The following is a 19,992-nucleotide window of genomic DNA, read 5'->3' as shown; positions in this document are numbered from 1 at the left end:
GTGATCACGTTGTTCTTTGCTGAAAACGTAAACACTGGGCTAAAATCGAGAAATAATGCTTTGTTATTACAAATTAAGGACAGTTTTGCTATAACCAGTATTGTCCTTAAAATATTGAGTGAAAACCCAGTATTTCATCGGTCAATTTAAGTCTCATTGGAGTGCTTTCAGTTAAATATGATGTGTATACATCACCAACACCCCTTGTCTTTTTATCTGTGGCTGCCATTGCCTTGCATATCAACAAGATGAGACGACTTTACTGTAATCTTGTGGATTAGATCACACGTATGAGAACAATGCATGCACTGCCTCCTTGTTCTGTAAATATGACCAATGTGTATTGTGCACGTTGGGGCTACAACTAACGATTATTTTAAATGTCAATTAATCTTTCACTTATTTTCTATATTAACTAATTGTTCGGTTTATAAAATGTCATAAAATGTTGACAAAAGTGTTTCCCAAAGCCTAAGATGATGTCCGCAAATGTTTTGTTTTTCCCACAGCCCAAAGATATTCAGTTTAATGTCAAGGAGTAAAGACTACAGGAACTATTCACATTTTAGAACCTTCAATCAAAGAACTTTGACTCTTTTCTATCAAACATAAAATGCGCAAAACAGTTGACTGGTTATCATAATAGTTGGTAATTAATTTAATAATCAATTATTTTTCTATTAATCAATGCAACGCTACTGCACATTGCATTTTGTAATTCTGTTTGTGGTGCACAAATGACAAAAAAGACACAAAATTGGATGTGTTTTTTTAGTTGCTTATCATCATCATTTCATCTTAATTTACAATAGAAACATTCAGTATGTACAGGAATGTCATTCTGCTGAGTGGTAGCCGTGCCCAGTAAAATATGCTGATTGTAAACATCACAATGCCACTAAATTTGGTTAGAGTTTCTTTTCAGATATACCTGAAAAAACAAAGGAAAAAAAAGCTTAATTAATTATCAGAAAATAAAATATAATTTGTTACTGGAATATTCCAGAGAGCGACTGCTGTTAAAACAATATTGAAAGTAGCCTACATTTCCTCCACCATTAAAAAACATTGAAACTGACTCCTAGTCATCATCTTGAATCCCAAACCTTACTCTAATCATGAATAAATCAGCAGTGCTCTAATTCCAACACTTGAGACAACATCTGAGTTTCTAGGATTTGGACACTCTTGCTGGGACACAGCCCTTCAAATAACCTCACCATCAACACAATTAGAGGTCACCCCTTTCTGACTTATTTCATTACAAGTATTTGTTCATATACAGATTATTATTTGACACAGAGTCGTGGTTATGATGTTCAAGTCCTTCTATAGGTGCTTTTAGACAAGCGTTGCTGATACAAGAGCAGCAGAGGGTATTCACGAAGCAGGAAGACTGTGGTGGTTCCCGTTCAGAGCTTCTTCACTCACTAAAGATGCAACAGGCGGACAAGCACGCAGTCCTTCGCTGCTCGGCGTGAATGGCCTGTTTGTTCAGACTCAAGTACTGTTGGAGCCCGTCCCACACACCAGGAGGAGAAAAGGAGGGAGTCTGCCTTTCTAAAAGACACATTCATCTGTCCTCTTAAAACGGGACAATTTGTGTAAAAGGTGCCATTTACAGTATATAAATGTAAAGAACAACTCTCGTTGCAACTCAGATTTTTTTTTGGACTCTGGAGAGTTTGCATGGCTGGCTGATTTACATAGCTCTGTGCAAAAGCCATTACATGTATGTAACTGTAAATACAGCAGGATTGCAGATTTGATAATTTCTTTTACATGAATAAATTTGTGTCTTTCAGTGTTTCCACAGATTTCAAGGAGAGGAAGAAATGTTAAAATAAACAATAAAATGTTCCCTCACACTGAGAAACACAGTGAACCAAAGCTTATGTAGTGTAAAACTTAATTCAACATCTATAGAATTTATATATATTTAGGTCACATTGGTTTTGATGAAAAAAATATAATAAACATAGGTGAAACCTGTCAACCAAAATGTATCAAATGACATAGTACAAAACAGTCTCATGGTCCTCATGGACTATATGGTGAGTGATGTATGTGCACAGTATACCTGATGTCAAAATATGTCAACACATAACTATGTACCATACCCCATTTACTCAAGTCAAGATATCAATAATCTCTCATTTACATTAAAGGGAAAATTTGGCAGTTTTCCTGTGGATGCCCAGTCAGCGTTGATGGTAAATGTAGTCAACCAAAGCAATAAATTTGTCAGTGTGTGCTATATTGACCATGAGGCAAAATGTGGCTGCAGGAACAAATTTTCAGTATTTCAGCTTGGATTTCTCGTCTCTGCCTCTGGGTAGACAGGGTGTGTGCTAGATGAGTATTTTTGTCACCTAACATTGACAAAACAAGCCAACAAAGGAATTGCTATAGGCTATAGGTCATACACAGCAACATGGGTGTCAGAAACTTGCAGGCATTGCATCCTGGTACATGTAGACACTGCCGGCATGGCTCCTCAAGCTGGAGAACTCAGCTGTCTCAGTCAATATAGTGGCAATGAGGAATTTTTTGTTTCAGCTGACTACATTTATTATCCACACTGACTGGACACCCACATGAAAAATGCCGAAATACCCTTTAAATTAAAAGAAGTGGGAGAGCTTTGTAGTAACCAGGTCAGATGTTGCTGCTGGACTGAGTGTCAGTGGGGGCTTTTTGGCACTCTGGCTCCATCATTTCCAACCCTACAACCCTAAACTGGGCACATTTTTATGCTGGGGTAGTAGTGGAGGTATTCTGCAGGATATACTACATAACCGTGATCTTGTTTTCTACCCTAGTGTACCCCTTATGGGTGGCCACAGTGCTAGACAAACAAGCCAGCTAGAAGCAATGTTTCATAAATATAGGCACATTTCGCAATTTGTCTCTATTTCAAATCACATGAGGAAGTGAAGTTCATCAAAATATAACCCTGGAGGAGGGCATGGCAAACCCATCTAAGACAATCAGGGCCACACAGAGCTGCAGTTGCCCATAAAGATGGCACACATGAGAGAGACAAGCATCCATCTTCCCCAACCCTCCTGATGAAAAAGAAAACAAATCATCCGCCCTAATGGGCGGGGCTGGACTGGGCTGAGTGTTGCATTGTGGGACTGCAGAAACAGAAAGCTGTCTCAGCTCTAGTGTGCCCTCCTCTGTCTGTTATGGGCTGGAGGGAACATGGGTGCCATTCTCCCCCGTGCCCTTGGCCTTGTGCAAAGCAGCCTGAATACGGAAGTGTGTCCGTGATTCCATCGAGTAGTTTTTGTAATTAAGCCTGAAACAGAGCATACAGAGTCGTTTACAATCACATCAGGGATGAATCTCGATCTGAGTTCTCATTTCACACATTGTAATAAATCCATAAATCATAACGATGGTTTACAATCAAGTCAAAGCAAACATTATTCCAGTGTGTAACATTTACAGAATACGTACGAAATGAAATATTTTGTTACTTTAAAATGACCTGTTTACATCTGCTTAGGGAGTGGGTCCCCTGTCAGTAGCCCTGAACATACAAAAGCTGGTTCTAGATACTGCCTTTTGACTTTTGCACGACTTTAGCAACCAATGTACTGTAGGTTCTCCTAAATGCTTGGAAAGACAGAGTGACACAAGGTTTTTGTGATCTGCAAGCTCACTGCTAGATGCCACTAAATCCTATACACTGGTACTTTAAAAAACAATGTCAAAAGTGATGACTTGTAGTGTGCTACACACTATGTGAAAAATATAAGGCATAGTAAAATATTTCATTAAACTGCTGCAAGCATATAGAGAATATTTGATTAAAAAATCTTCTCTACAACCACAGGCAATTTGAATATGTTTTGCGTGTTGGAAAACTTACTTTGCTGCTTCTAAGAGTTTGACAGCTTCATCTCTTCGGCCTTGCTCCAGACACAGCAGGCCGTGCTCCAGCAGGGCGTTAGGAACCAGGTAGTGGTCATACTTGATCTGAGTCTCACTGCAGATAATGTCAAAAGACAGTGGTTACAGAATGTGTGGAGATAAAGTCAGTATAAACAAAGATTCCCTTCAACTGTTGTGCTGTTACTGTTTCAACACAGAACAGTCTTTATTCACCAGAGGATGCAAAACGAATACGACCAGCCTGATTGATGATTACACACTGCAAGAAACTAGAGCGGATCTGTGTTTCTGGTTTTATTAAGCATACTGTACATGCCTGTACACATACAGAGTAAGGCTTACTTGCAGAGGATGAGGGTAAAGTAGTGTTCGGCCTCCTCTTGATGCCCCAGGTGTTTGAGACACAGTCCCTTCAAGAGGCTCAGCAGACACTGATCATCTATGGAGAACTCGGTCCCTGACAAACACACAACAGGAAAGTCAGGAACAAACAAAAGGGGTACATTAATTCTGGACAAACATCAACAGCTGCTATGCCAAGCCATCATGAGAAGGCTAACTATGGTGCTAAACTTTTTAGCTAGCTAGCAAACAATAACGTTTTGTTACAGTTTCCTGCCCTCTTTTATATTTGGTAGGTCCCAAGAGCACTCAAGTTTATTATTTCTTTATTTTAATTTGGATAAGCAAGCATCTCCATATATATTAAGCTCTATTTAATTTTGGATTTACATCAGTGCAGTTGCATTTACTAAATGACTGTTTCAGTTTAAAACCAATTTTGCTAATTTCTGATTAGAACTAATCTTAGACTAAATTAATCTTTGTTGGTGCAACCCAGTCTAAGATGCTCACAATAATTATAAATGCAATCCATGTTAGCATATTTATATCAACATATATAAAATTCTAATCCATTAAAATGATCCTCTTGGCTCTGATAAATAATTTAGCATACTTGGGCTGCTCTCGAGTTTAGCCTGAGCCTCATCCAGTGTTTTCAGCATGCCCTCAGTCAGGTCTTTGTGTTTGCCAATGACCGTGTAGCCGTTCCAGATGTACATCATCTCCTAGAAAACACACATGAAATGAACACACGTCATACAAAAGCAAAAATTATAGAGTTTTCACTGATGTAGGTGAACAAAAAATGTAGCCGTAGACCTAAAGAATCCATCGGTACCATCCATGTCGTGTTAGCTTGTCTGGAAAGGGGATTCAATAATGCATAATGCTAAGTAAAAACTGGCATGGCTGTTTTTAAAGAGGTCTTTTGACTTCTCACCTCAAGATATGAGAATGAAAATGGGTTCACTGGGTACAATTTCCCCTAAACAGACACACCCATGTTATGCTAATCCCATGTAGCTTTGGGCAAACATTGTGCATTTTTTCCCCATGGAGCATAAATGCTATTATTTATGGCTATTCCATTTAGAATATTTCTGTGCACTGGGGTCCATAAACAGTATTAGAATATCATAAATTGAGCATGACTGGAAAGTTTTGACTGAATTTAATGAGCCCAATTCTATTCGTGTGTGACAATGACGGTGCCCCTTGCAGCCATTTCTTTGTAGCGAGATCATTTTTTTTAACTTGGCCTCACTATAAAAAATGACCAGGGATGTATGGCTTTCCTAGTTTTTGATACCAAATCACAGCATATTTTTTTTCTCTGGTGTTCCTCAAGAACTTGGTGTCTTAATGTGGTATTTTGTCCTGGTTCAGTCAATCAAGACAGATCACCCAAGCCCTGCGAGTGTAGACTGTATACATGCCTGTGGTGCCTTAACCGGCAGCCACGTCAGGAATCCAAGGAGTGGCACAATGACAAGGTTAGAGGGCTCCACCTAAGCTCACAGAGCTAGGTTTACTAGGTTTTCTATTTCATACAGACTGCGCCCTCAAACAAACACTGTAGGCTTACAGGGATAAAGCCTGATGCTTGTACCTCCCAGACAGGAGATCAAGATGAGCAGCTAGATGATATACTTGTGAAATGCCATAAATTAGCCTCTGAGCATTGTTCTCTGCCAATCTTCCACCTTCGTTACAGGATAAAATCTCTGCGAAACAGAGCAAATGTCATGGATCGTAATCCTTGATCCATTTACTTCAAAGAAACAATGCAACATATTGTAGTAAGTGTCTGTCATGCTACAAGCAGTAGCAGTACTGACCAGTGGAGGAGCGGGAAGAGGAATGGGGTTTTCTGCAAGGTAGCGGCGGGCTTTCCTGATAGCAAACTTCTCTGTCGGTAAAGATTTTCCTGCTATTTTCTGCTTCAGCCCTGGGACCTGCCTGGAATATGATAAAAAAAAAAATACACAGACATCAGACCAGGGGATAAAAATCAGAGGATCGCATACATGTTAATGCAATTTGGCATGTTTTTGAATTGCTGCTTGTATACATTCATGTCAAGTTCAACAAACCTTTGTTTTATAGACATGTCTAATAATTATTTGCGGCCTTACCTGAACCTGAGCGTTAATTAATAAATTATGGTTAATCGTTCAGCCGTTCAGTCTTCCCCCATTCAAATGTGTCAGTGAGCCAACAGGGCACTGCTAACATTTAATCATCAGATGAAGTTTGGCTTTAGCGTTCTCTGTAAATAACAAAACCTCCTTAAAGTAGTTAGAGACGACAGTCTGACGCTGCTACAGTAACATTATGACTGTACTCGCAGTACAGCAGCTAACGTTATCCATCAGTAGTAACTGTCACCAGCATCATTTACCACAATTCATGTACCTCATGTGCCCCAAATCTCAGTGTGAAAGCTTTGGTTATTAATACACAGGCGTAGGAGGTTTACTTTAAAAATGTATTCCAAAACAGTTACTAATTACCTGTTAAAGAATGTAACTTAATCCAAGTATCACAATATTAAAGTAATGTAACTTGATTACTTTCTGTTACTTTTGGAATAACTCAGTATGAAATATGGTGAAATTGTTCAGCCTAATATACTCTTTTAAAACTAACGATTATTTTCATCATCAATTAACTGGATGATTATTTTCTAAATTAATCGATTAGTTGTTTGGTCTAAAATATCCACAACTCAGAAATATTCAGTTTACTGTCAGAGAAGAGTAAAGAAACCAGAAAAGACTCACATGTTAGCAGCTGAAATCTGAGAATGTTGATTTTTTTAAATTAAAAATTATTCCAAAAAGAGTCATTGATTATCAAAATAAATGAAGAATATTTTCATAGTTGATTATTAATAGATTAATCGTTCCAAATCTTTTATGTTCCTTGGTTCATTTATTAGTTTGTCCAGCTATTCCTTCCTTTGTTGTGCACAATTTATTGGCTGATTGATCGATTTAAAGACAAAAAATGGCAAAATTTTCACCCAGTGAAACATTTTTTCACAAGAGGCAATGATAATGAATAGACAACTGTGCACACTGTTCACGGCAGTATATCATTCTCTATTATGAAATTGTAATCCTACTAATAATACTCATTTTTACTAAATGTGTCTGTAATCTGGTTACTTTTGTTTTGTCTCCAGATTACATAACCCCATTTCATGTAATCTATTACTCTCAGGCCTGATAATACAGATGTTTCTGGTATCTTATTTAGCATAATTTATACGAAAGAAGCTGATTCATATTTCTTATCATCAAAAAGGAATTTACACTGCTGTCAAAATAAACAATTACGGTTCTCTGGAGGTGAAATATTCTTGCTGCTCTCATTTTGGGATCTCTCTCTTTTTCTAGAAGAAAACCATCATCTTTGCCTCAGAAAGGGGAAGCAGCCTTGGTAACTGGGGGTTAATGACGTATTGCCAGTCTGATGTATACATATGAGTAGCAGGGAGAAAATATGTGAAACATGCTGGTAGTTTCTTCTAATAATTACATATCTTAAAAAATCTTAAAATGCTACTAGTTCACTGAAATGTTCAGTTAGTGTACCACCAATAGTTCTAGCTATAATATCCTATGAAAGAAATTGCATCTCTTATATTCCCTCGTGTTTCCTACTAAATGCAGTCTCTTCCCAGAAGAATTAGCTGAGATTATGATGTCATAGATATACATATAAATGTGAATCATGTCTGTTTCGCTGTGGGTGCTGCGACTCATTTCAGTCGTGCCTGAGCTCATGGTTCATACCTGAACAGAGTGAATGCAGTTTCCCCGAAGGTTAGGCAATCATCTGGAGTCAGCATGCTGAGGTAGGCTGCTTTCATATACGCATAGGTGGCCTGAGGGAAGGGAAAAAGTGGTTACTACAGCAATCCCATCTTTCCCGTTTTAATGAGATGAGAAGAGAAAAAACTACGACTGTGAGGAGTTTAGAGAGTCAGAGCAGGGCTGCAGAGCTCAAGTCATTCTTAGGCGTGTTATTTTCAGCCACTACAGGTTGCTGACGAAGCTTTTTGTCTCTCATAATAGTATAAAATGTAATTCATTTTTTTTCCAATATCACTGTCAAACATTTAATAGATTTTGTCTTCTGTACTGCTTTTGATTTACAATAAATGTGCCCTACTGGGACTGAAAAAGGGAGAAATTTCTGCATAAGTGTCATAAGTGTATGTGACATAACCAGCAGGTCGCTCACATTGTGATTTTTATCTGAAGGATTGCAATTTTTCCACAAGCTAAAAACTGCTTTCGATGAATTTGATAGATAAGAAACACTTGTCAAACTAAAAACAAGCATAATATGGTGGCCCACCTTGGACCAGGAGTTCTCCTTGCTGAGCAGGTCAGCGTAGAAGTAGGCCATCTTCCAGTGCCTCTGATATGTGAAGCACCACATCAGCTCCCAGTAACACATGTGGTGAAACTGCTTCCACTGCTGCTGAGCCTCGCAGCACTCCTCAAAACGTGTGATAGCCTGGAAACATACAAACCACCCAGGATGTCACCTTCTTTAACATACTCGGTGTGAATTTCACTATGTCGTGAGCAAGTCAACACATATTATGTTTGAATTAGTCAATGATTCATGCAAATTGATTTCTGATATGACTTGGTGTCATAAAGATGTAGGTGGAGTTTTCTTTGTGTGGTTAACCATCATGTGTCTTTTTGTTCTGTACTTTAGAAATTGATGAGGATCAAGTCGGCTGATGAACATTAAAATAAGAAGGAAAAAATCTAGGCAAATGTGTCCTAACCTATCATGCTAGGTGTGCTACTTCTACTACTATCGTCATTTAAAATTAAACTGAAAACATTCCTTTTTAGCTGTGCCTTTCAGTAGTCTAGTCTGCTGGTCTTACCTTTTGTGTCAATTTATTTTATTTTATTGTATTTGCATTTAACTGTTGGATTTAATTATTATTTTATTTTATAATATCTTATTTAATTCGTAAACACTTTTAATTTTCATGTTTTATTATGAATGATATGTGCTATATAAATAAAATTTTGCTTTCTTACTTTATTTCATTACATGTTAAAATGTTGCCTGTTGTTATTGTCATCATGAAGAAATAATCATCTTTTTTCACAGCAGCATATTGATATGAAATAGTAGAATAAACACAGGTGTTACCAGTGATTCTAATCAAGATCCATCCCATTTAATAGAGCAAAGCCTTTCTTGTGAGCCAACAATAGCACAATAGCAGCATCCTGACCGTTTGCACTACTAATTCGCGTCAAAATGGCTACTGTGTTCTATCATAAGGTCTATTTAAGACATACTCAGTATGCAGGAGATGTTTATAATAATTCTAACAATCCCCTCTAAATAAATTTTATAAAAACTTAAAGAATTTCTTGTAAAGTAAAATGTATTCTTGTTCAGTATGTCTCTGGATCTTGACAACAGAAATGAATTTTCACATTCATTACACCTATTGGGAAATACTGATCCACTGCAATAACACACAAGTTGTATCTTTAAATATGTGCATGCTATTTAGGGTAAACGTTGTAGATGTGTCAAGTATTTCCACACATTAAATTGACTGACATACTTTAAAAAACAAAAAGTAGCAGAATGACAGTGCTGCCACTGCTTTGCAAGATAAATTCAAATGCACCATTCAGCTATAGTGAATTATATGTGAACAATTATTGCAACCAACAAAGATCAAAATTCATCAGTAGTCACCAAGTTATATATTATTAATAAAGAGTGGTTTGTTGAAGTGTGACACGGCGGCAGGTTCACGCCTAAAGGTGTCAAACAGAGCTCTCGGTACACACATGCAATCAAATTTAAATACGGGCTGACAGACACACAAGACACTCACAGACTTTAAAAAAATGGCAATGGCGTGATGCATGGCTTTGATTCTCATGCACCAGACGTGCTTCAAATGTAACAGTGCTAAAGGAAAACTCTTTTGCTGCTTATGGGAATGTAATGTAGTCAAAAGTTTTTGGAAGGAGGCTCTTGATGTGGTTAGCCAGATAACAAAACTGAAAATCTCTTGTTTGCCAGAGTTGCGCGTCCTGGGTATTTATCCATTTACTTTTAATCCTAATAAGAGTAACTGTGCACTAATAAACTTGCAACTGAAAGCTAAGAGACCATTAGCTATAGGATGAAAAAAATGTAAACAAACCACATATGAATTAATATATTAAGGATCTTGTGTTGCTATGGAAAAACTAACATACATGACCAAAGATTTAGTTTTTAATAATATCTGAGGGAGCTTCACAGAGTTTTTGTAACAAAATGTTGGAAATGATAAATAAAGCATAAGATTGGGGCTGGACAACTGGAATAAGATTATGTTCAGTGCCCATGTGAGCTTCAAGATTTTTTGTACATTGTAATTACTGTAAGATCTGTATATTCACCTGTTTTAGTTATTATTTCTTTATATATTGTATTTGCAGCCAAGGCTAACCATTTTATTAATATACAATGCTGTGTTTTGCATAATTGAAAGCCCTCAATAAAAATACTGTTAAAAGATGTTCCCCATGAAGAGTGCAGAGGGGAATTTATATTTGCTTTGCTTGTTTTCAGGTGTATAGAAATGACAGCACTCACAGCATCCAAGTTGCCTTTGATCTCCTCGATTCGACCAGCGAAGAACAAGAAGATGGATCCCTGAGAGAAACACAACCCATGTTATGTTTGGGAACATGACACTTCTAATGATGCATAAATTAAAAAAAACACAGTGTTCAATTCTTGCAAACCTTAGGATATTTTTTGAGATATGGCTGCAGCAGTTTCTCTGCATCTTCAACGTCTCCTTCTCCAGTGCCTGTGAGACACAAACAGAACAAAACAGGCTAACCTTATCTGCTTTTTGTGGTTATCAGCAGCTGCGTGTGTACGTGTGCGTCCTCTCTCACCTAGTATGAAGCTCATGAAGGTGTGATAACAGAGCAGCAGCATGTTACATAGAAAGGACCTGAATGTGCTTTCTGCAGAGCCCTCCTGAAGCTGCAGAAGACCAAACTCCTGCACAAACACACAGACACGCACACATGAGCTCAGAACACACTAATGCATTGTGGAGAAATTTTCTGTGCCGGAGAAACACAGAGACAAGAACTACATCATGGTTTGTTGTAATTCAGTTTGTGCTGAAGGATGAACAGCGCCTGTTTGTCTACCAGAGTATTTTATCTGAAGAAAGATACGTCACAGATAGGTTTGTGGCTAAAACATGCAGTACGCAGTGTAACATGTACAGGATATTCAAGTTCACCGTGTCCAGATCATGTCAGCATAACTCGTGAGACTCCAGATGTCTTAGATAAGGTGTCTTTTTTTAAATTAAAAGATAAATCAGTAAAATACTAATAATAATACCCAGAGCATGATATAATACCAGGACCTAAACTCAGATTAACAACAAAGAACAGGGAGAGATGGCACAGAGAAACAGTACAGTCATTACTCTTTATGATCAAAGCAATATTTAAGTGATTCACCCGTCAAGTTGTACAGATGAAACAGTTTCATCTCATGCTTTGACTACAAGTGTTCAAATCGCAGGACAGATTTATTGTGAATCAATGATTAAGTGAAACTGCAATTACAGATACAGGTCATGATTATCTAGTGAAAGTCATGAATGAATTGTTCAACACAAACAACTCTTTACTCGTGACTCAGGAGTGACAAGTCCTCATCTCCACTGACTTGTGATGACCAGGTGGGGCCACATGTCACTCACACCATCGTGTAGCTCTTATATTAACTGTATTTGTAGAAATATATCAAGTTAATTACCGTATTAGTGTAACGCTATGAGAAAAGCAACCAATCAGGGGCTTGTTTCAACTCAGTACTTGCTCTCCCAGCCTAGAGCTGAAAGTCTGACTTCGCCTGCACAAAATACTCACTCACTCACCCAAATGACTTGTTTCACTTGATCATCTCAGTTTCATTTCACCTGTTTGGAAATTCTAGAAAAGCTGCATGATTATGTTACTGCACTGAAATTAACAAACGGCTAAACCGGAAGTTAGCCAGCTTGGTTGGTGGTGGGATTCACCTTGAGTGACTAATTCAAACTCATTTCAGTTAAAAGGAGTCAGTTAAAAGAGTCGAACCTCTTATCTTCCAATCTGGAAAATTCAGTTATCTCGGCAGTGTTAACAGCAGAGAGCCAGTACTCCAAACCCAGCACAAAACAATCAAACATCTCCAACTCAACCCATCAGTCCTGTCAGCCGTAACTCACTCCCCACTTGCCAGCAGAGCTCACCTTGTTACCAGAGAAACCCACAAACTCCAGCAGCCTGAGTGTCCGTGTAGGCAACATGGAAATCATCTGCAAGAAGTAGACAAGCGTGGGAGCGGGATTAACAAGGAAAGTTTCCACAGAAAGATCTTGAGTTTCATAAACATACCGTGGTTGTACAGTAATTACAGCAATTTTCCAAACAACAAAATTCCCACTGCCAGTAAATCAGGTGAACAATTATGTGCAAATGTCTTGTCAACATTTCTGTACTTCGCTTTACTTCTTTAATATAATCTATATGCCTCTCATTTGTGGTGAATAAGATAGGACTATCTGCCTTTTTGATGCTTTAGATGCTCATAAAAATTTAAAATGTGCACAAAACAGCTGAAAAACAACAGGTGATTGGCTATAATCTAATATTAATCAATCATTGCTGCATGAGGAGTACTAAACTCAAAACACACTGCTTGTCTGGATGTAGTACATTTACTCAGGCACTGTGAGTAAGTATAATTTGGAGGTACTTGTACTTTACTTGGATATTTGTATTTAATGCTGCTTTATTCTTCCACTTCACAACATTTCAGAGGAAAATATCCACTACATTTATTTGACCGCTTTAGTTACTTGTTATTTTTATTATGAAGATTTTACAGAATGGATCATATAACAAGAATTCAAAACACAACATATTGTTTAAGACTAAACCAGTGGTTTCCGTCATTTTCCAACCCTTCTGGCTTCTGACATGTAGCGTTGTCGGGGTCACATTTCAGATGTCTGTGAATTGTTAAAAGCTCCAACAAATAGTGATTTTTCTCTCTAAATTTCTCACATGGTTTTGTTTCAATGAACACTGAAATGATCCAAGACCCCACCAAAAATAAAAGATTAGAGAAAAAGTAGGAAAACTGAAAACAGATTTACGTATAAAAACAATTTTATTCTTCCTTCCTCTCCCATTAATTTATTTCATGACCCCTCAGATTTATCCATGGCCAGTTTCTAAAAAGATATTTTAGACTAGTCTGAATTTTGCTCATAGGTTAGTCTAAATGCAAGTCAGACCATTCACAAAAATAAAGACTGACTAACTGTAAACCAAAGGAAATACACACCTAACCCCCAGGCTAACTTGGGTTTAAGACCCATGTTACCATGGTAATAATCACTGCCACCAAACAGCAAAGAAAAGACAACAAAAAGTCATGTTATGGAGAGAGGAATGATTTCTTTGAATCGTATACCATAATTTCACATCTTTGATGCTCCTCTCAGCAGTCACTGCAATTTTTTCCATGAGATTTTTTTTTCCAAGTCAGATGTCCTTGAATTCCTCCAAAAGACACATATTTTCTGCTAGGTTAAGTAGAGTTGAGCGGTTGGATGTGGATCTTTTATTTATTTTGATAAAGGTCTAAATTTAGCCAAAATTCATTGCGCCATAGTCCTACTTAAGATAGTGAAGAGCTAAACTGCTTTGTGCAACAGATTAATTTGGACGTCTATCTGAAGTCTAACTATCTGTTATATCAAAGCCATAGTCATGTTTATAAAACTGTATGTACAGAAAGCCATAAAGTAGTCCTTTTAGTTCACTTTAAATACCTTGCTGCTAAAAGTACTTTTACTTGAGTAGGATTTTTCATACAGGACTTATATTGTTTTACTGGTACTCTTATGAGGGAATAAAGGATCTGAATAGTTTTTCCATCACTGATGTTAGATTTTAGCTTCTCATACTGTTTTGCTCTTTATCTACTTCTGGGTAATTATTAGCATCTTAAGCATCACAAAAAATATAAGGCAGGTAAGTAGGTGTCAATCTTTTTACTTGTTTAGTGAGTGATACTTTCTGGAAGTCTTGTCCCACAATTCATGATGTGAACAAGGATTTTTTGACCCCTGTATGATTATAAATGCAAACAGCCTCCTACTTACTAGATTAAAGGCTCCTACTCCCAGTTTCACACCACCCTCAAAATGGCCATGGTTGTCACCATGAGTGTATCCAGAGGACTGGAGGACTGTGTGAAGCTCTCTGTGAGAGAAACAGGAGACAGAGAGCCGATTAAGAGGGTTTTACAAAGTAATGAAAGATAGAAAAAAGGTTTTCAATAAAGGGTCTAATAGGAAACTGGAAATAACACTGAGATGAGATGAGAGGAAAGATATTCTCACTTGTATGTTTGGTAGCTGTTCCTCACTTTGATTCCACCTTTGATGAAACTGATCATGTTTTCATCCTGAACAGAGGGGGAGCAAAAAAGTGTGTAAGAGAGGGAAAATTAAAGTTAAAGCAAACCAGTGGTGGCAGATTCAGTGGCTTCTGGGTAAGCCTCATTCCTGACCTGAAGGAAGGTAAGCGCTGCCCTCTGCAGGAGACACTCAGCGTAGCAGACTTCAGCGTGAAGTTCCTCTGAGGTGAAAATCATACGTCACAGTTATCTTCACGCAGACAGCATGAAAGCTGCAGCGTAATGGCCGAACACACATATACATTCATACACATGCATATACACTACTTTAACATGAGTGCACACACAAACGTTTAAGGACTCACACATGCACACACGGTTGAAACTGCTTCCTTAACACTGATCAGCTAGTATGGAGATGCATTTAAGTCATTCTGTCAGTACAGGACTAAATGGAAGACTATTTGCACCAATGTGATAAAAAAAACAAAAAAACATCTTATACGTCATTATAATGTGTGTTAGTTATTCTGAAAAAAAAGTTATTGTTTTCACATTACTTTGAGAAAGTATTCCATTATTTTCTGGGATACTAACTTAGTAATTTGCAATAATAACTAATTATTTTGCATTATTAAGTCATTATTTTAGACACTAACTCATTAGTCTAAGTTACATCTCCTTTTCTGTGATACTAAGTCACTATTTTGAGGCACTAACTCATTATTTTGAGGCGCTTACTCATTGTTGTCATATGACTTTACTGACCTTCTGTGAAGTTCTTGGAGAAACTCGACTTCTTGCGGTGCCTGATTGAGAAATCGCAAAGCACAAAACCGTGATTAGTCATTGGTGTGTTGCATTTCCACTGAAAATCCTCCGGATTGTTTTTCAGCTGCACCTGCACTGTCCTGCATTTCTTTACTTATCTTGTTTCTATGCAAATCAGTGACTCAGCCCCTTTCCAGTAAAGGCAGGATGCTGAGGTGCTGACTGTGCATTAAATGTACCTGACAGTCACAACACTGAAAAAGGAAACTGCAGCTCTGACCTCCAGACCAGTGTTGGCCTGAAGGAAAGGCTTCAGTCTATTGAGTAATTACTGCAGTACATATCCAGTTTACTGACATATAACCCCAGTAGCTATAACACTCGATCATCACAGAAAATTCTCCTCATGGTCCCAACCAACCGAACTGAGCCGGCGAAATCTGCCTTTACCTTTAAGCTGCAAGCTGCACTCAACTTTACTTCTCCTTTGACACGTTTAAAAATATTTTAATATCAGTTTTGAGAAAACACACATCTTGACCAGGACAGAAGAGATGTTATTGATAATGGAACATTTCTGGTTAAAAATACTATAATAATAAATAAAATAAAGATGAATGTGTGTATATGTAGGTGGGCTAATGAGAGCTACTGTTGGTCCGGTCATGACAGATTCTCACAGTGGCTCCAGGACACATTTTGACAAACAGTTGCGACATTCCTCCGGTCAGTGAGTCTGGATGACCTCAGCATGTTCTCTGGTTTTGGTGTGATGTTGCTAATGGTAACCAGTGTACAAAAGATACAGTATCGCGTCTCTAAATGTTTAAATTAACAGTACAAGTGTTGATAAACCTGGCAAACTTTTTTGATTGTTTCTAAACTGACTTGTCTTCAGACCGGTGATCAGCAACCTGCGTCTCTTCTGCTCCTCTCCAGTGTCTCCCTGTGGCTTTGTCAAAAAAACAAAACAAAAAAAAGCTGTAGGCCTCAAGTCAGTCTTGCATTCTCCAACTGTAAAAAAAATATGAAGTCTCTACAGTGATTTAAAACATTGTTTTAAAAAATATATTTCTTTAACTCCACTGTCTATAGTTTGGCACCTTTTCCTCTGAATTTTGCTGATGTCTTGTCCTGTGCCTCCCTTGGATAGCTATGGAAGCCAAATCCAAACAAAAAGAAGAGAATTTAATATTTGCAGCTCCAGACAGATTTTCTTTTCTTTTTTGGCCAATTTGTTTTATTTTGATAGTAAAGGTTCCCAGCCCATGCTGTAGACGAATGTTTCCCAAACTTTTTTTTCCAGTGACCCGCTTTTTAAAAATACCAGACCATCACAACCCAGTTTACAATAGGCCTTATCAATATATCTTTGGAAGAATTCATTTGTGCATAAATGAACGATTCTGACCAGTTTTTACTGCCATTTCCACATCATCTGGTCATTGTAAACACATGCATGTTAAATAATTTATAAACGAGAAATAAACACATTTAGGATGAGTTAACAGGCCATCTAATTGTTTTTATTTTCTCTCATCAGGAAAACAATGTAGGACTTTTTAGCCTGCTTCATGAATTGAACAAAATAAGTATATTTAGGCAGATTTAGCGGGCTCTTTTTTCCTCTCATCAGTAAAACAATATACACATTTTTAATCTTACATTTGCAGAAATTCTTCTATAATATTTATGTATTTGAGGACCCAAAGGAAATTTCCTGTGACAACCCTGTGGGTCCCGACCCCGTCTCTGGGAATGGCTGCTGTAAACCATCTTAGCTTTCAAGAGACAAAAGTTGTTTTCAGATGAAACATTTCTGGTGACTCTGAGATAAACTGTTCACTTCCCCCATGACGTAAGTAGGTGTATCCTGTAGTACTGTCCATCATCAGATAGACAGTAGACCCACTTGGGCTTAAAATGTTTTTGTATGTCACACAGAAGTGATCTTGCTATATTAATCATCATGTCACTAAATCACTTCAGCATTCCTTTTGGTAACAAGTGGGTCTATCTGTGGAGGTATGGTATTACAGGACATGCCTACGGCGTGACGCATCCTCGAAACAGTTACAGTTTAATTAAATTTAGGCACCAAAAGTATTTGGTTAGGATTAGGAAAAAATGATGGTTTGGGTTAAAATAGTTCCTGTTATCCAGGAAAGTATCCCAGGCAGTGTGTGTGTGTGTGTGTGTAATAAATCGGGTGTGTCGTAGCGTGACCACATGTGGGACAAAGAGGAACACATTTCCAATGCAGAGAGGTAGTCTAAAATTTTGATATTAAAAATGTTGATATCAAAAAATAAATATTTCTACTCTGCCTCTTAGTTCATAACATCTGTACACTTTGCCTTCTGGTTGATTCAGTATCACATCATATTGTTATGGCTGAATTTTATTTTCTTTGTGGTAGTTTCCATCATTTTCTCCCTAATCTGCATAGCTTGTGACTTTGTGATGACTCCTCTTGGCCAAAGTAGCAAAGATGGTGACAATTCAACCTGCACTTGATCCACATGTGCACAGTTCGACATCACAGTCCTGTGACTGCAGCCTTCCTTGCTTTCGACACAGCCATTCAGAAAAGCCTCTGTCCTGCAGTGGTTTGACTTTTGAAAACTAGAGCCAATCAAAATGTGGAACACAGTCTCAATATGTGGGACATGGTGCAAGGGAAAAAAATGATGCGCAGTCCCACACTCTGTCATCTAAGTGCAGGGGGTTTTCAAGCCCCCCTCCCCCCGCCTCCTCCTCTGAGGTAGGAATTCAAAAAGTCCCTTGACAGACTGTTCTAAGAATTGCTCTGAGTTGTTGCAGATGCAATAAAAATGAAAAGGGGGTGAGCCTTCAGCTGTTCTTAGAACTATGAAAAGTAAAAACACCCCAAAATTCACACCTGCAGCAGACTAGAGCAGAACTTAGAAACTCCACCGTCACAGTTTATCAGCAGGTCATCTGGCATTATCTCACTCTGGTGTTGTGAAAAAGTCTTACCGTTGACAGATAGCCTGGGCCTCCTTCATGGTGTTTCCTGCGGCTAGGATGTGTTGGGGTTCAAAGGTCATCATGGCCTGCATCTCCAGGATGGTGGCGTAGGTCAGAGCGTGGTACATACTGTCTTTGGTTCTGTAAAAAAAAGACAACATGCAGTATTTGTGTTCAGTGAGGCTTGAAAATGAAAGAGGAAGTTGTAGATATTAATTTGGGTAGATAATTTGTATTTCGTCTCTGCACACAGGAATGATACAGAGAAAAACCTGCTTGAATAAGAGATTTATACAGCAGTCACTTTATTAATCAGTACAAATGAGAGGTGGAACAACGTGGGCACAGAATATGAAAAGCTGTAGTCAAATTCCTGCGAAAAAAAAAACAACAACAACAGTGCAACTGAGTACTTGGAAGGCTTAAACCCAACCAATACACAGAAAAGAGGAAAAAAACATCAGTGTCTATTTATAGCCAGTTGTTGACGTGTCACGTCACACCCCATATTTAACAAGAGGCAGGTTTAAGTGGTGAGGAGGAGTACAGTAAAAGTCTGGTGTCACATATTTCCACTAGATGTACCTGTTGTTCCAGTAAAATGAGCTTGTCATTACAGTTATGAACCATTATTTGAATTCATTATTTCAAAACCAAAATTGCCACCTTGCAATTGTAGACAACCACCAAGAAGTAAGTTTTCGTTTGACATCCATGTCTGTCCAGACTCATAATATGTGCAGTGAAGACAGTATGTCAACAAAAACATATTTCAACCGTTCCAACAATCACCAACTCTGATTCTGTCAAAATAAATCCTTTATTCTCCATTTTAGATGAAAATATGAGAGGAGTAGTGAGAGGCAAGTCAGACATCAGAGAACCAGCATGTACTGGCAGAATATTTTCACATCTAACGTGGTGAATTAAGGGTTTATTTCAACCAAACCGGAAATGGTGAATGTTGAAGCAGTGAAAAGATGAGCCAAGGCATTTTTGGCAACTTTTATTTTGTTTCTGTTGCGTTTGAATGTAGATGGTGATGCCAGCTAGCTAGCTAATGTTGCTAATAGTTATCTAAGACACTGTGGTGATTAGCAAAACTTCAACAATTGGTACCCAAACACTTACTGAGGGCTGTTAATAAAGATGGCGATGTAACACAGTGGTAAACATGCTCCTGTCTTTTTTGAAGCACGTCGTCAAATTCAGAATAAGTCTATATTTACAAAAACCTAAGTTTATCGGTTTGAATATTAAATATCTTTTCTTTATACTATATTCAATGAAGATAGGTTGAAAAGAATCTGCAAATCATTGCAGTCTGTTTTCATTTACATTTTATACAGCTTCATGACTTTTTTGGAAATGGGGTTGTAGAAATGTATGTGAAATGTTGTCAAAATTCCTGTTTTGTGAGGTCACAGTTACCTTTACTTTTTATCTTGAAACAGAAAAATCTCATCAGTTCATTCC

General features: G+C 37.8%; 1 protein-coding gene across 3 annotated transcripts in view; it reads right to left on the bottom strand.

Annotated features, from left to right (window-relative positions):
• Positions 1-757: 757 nt before the first annotated feature.
• The window catches only part of ttc39a (tetratricopeptide repeat domain 39A), a 40,791-nt gene continuing 21,556 nt past the window's right edge, over positions 758-19,992 (bottom strand). For all 3 annotated transcript variants that reach the window (XM_084723485.1, XM_084723486.1, XM_084723484.1), the window contains 16 exons: positions 18,526-18,657; positions 15,523-15,563; positions 14,908-14,975; positions 14,738-14,802; positions 14,498-14,597; positions 12,575-12,640; positions 11,211-11,319; positions 11,052-11,119; positions 10,900-10,959; positions 8,617-8,778; positions 8,049-8,140; positions 6,087-6,207; positions 4,862-4,973; positions 4,246-4,360; positions 3,881-3,997; positions 758-3,304 (listed from right to left, as the gene is read on the bottom strand). In XM_084723485.1, the coding sequence (XP_084579611.1) occupies positions 3,190-3,304; positions 3,881-3,997; positions 4,246-4,360; positions 4,862-4,973; positions 6,087-6,207; positions 8,049-8,140; positions 8,617-8,778; positions 10,900-10,959; positions 11,052-11,119; positions 11,211-11,319; positions 12,575-12,640; positions 14,498-14,597; positions 14,738-14,802; positions 14,908-14,975; positions 15,523-15,563; positions 18,526-18,657 (1,543 nt within the window). In that variant the 3' untranslated portion in view covers positions 758-3,189. The remainder of the gene's footprint in view (positions 3,305-3,880; positions 3,998-4,245; positions 4,361-4,861; positions 4,974-6,086; positions 6,208-8,048; positions 8,141-8,616; positions 8,779-10,899; positions 10,960-11,051; positions 11,120-11,210; positions 11,320-12,574; positions 12,641-14,497; positions 14,598-14,737; positions 14,803-14,907; positions 14,976-15,522; positions 15,564-18,525; positions 18,658-19,992) is intronic.

The sequence above is a fragment of the Lutjanus erythropterus genome, chromosome 7, assembly GCF_056507025.1.
Source record: "Lutjanus erythropterus isolate fLutEry1 chromosome 7, fLutEry1.hap2, whole genome shotgun sequence".
NCBI classification, from domain to species: Eukaryota; Metazoa; Chordata; class Actinopteri; order Lutjaniformes; family Lutjanidae; genus Lutjanus; species Lutjanus erythropterus.
Note: the sequence above shows the minus strand (reverse complement) of the source record. Positions and strands in the feature narration are given on the sequence as shown.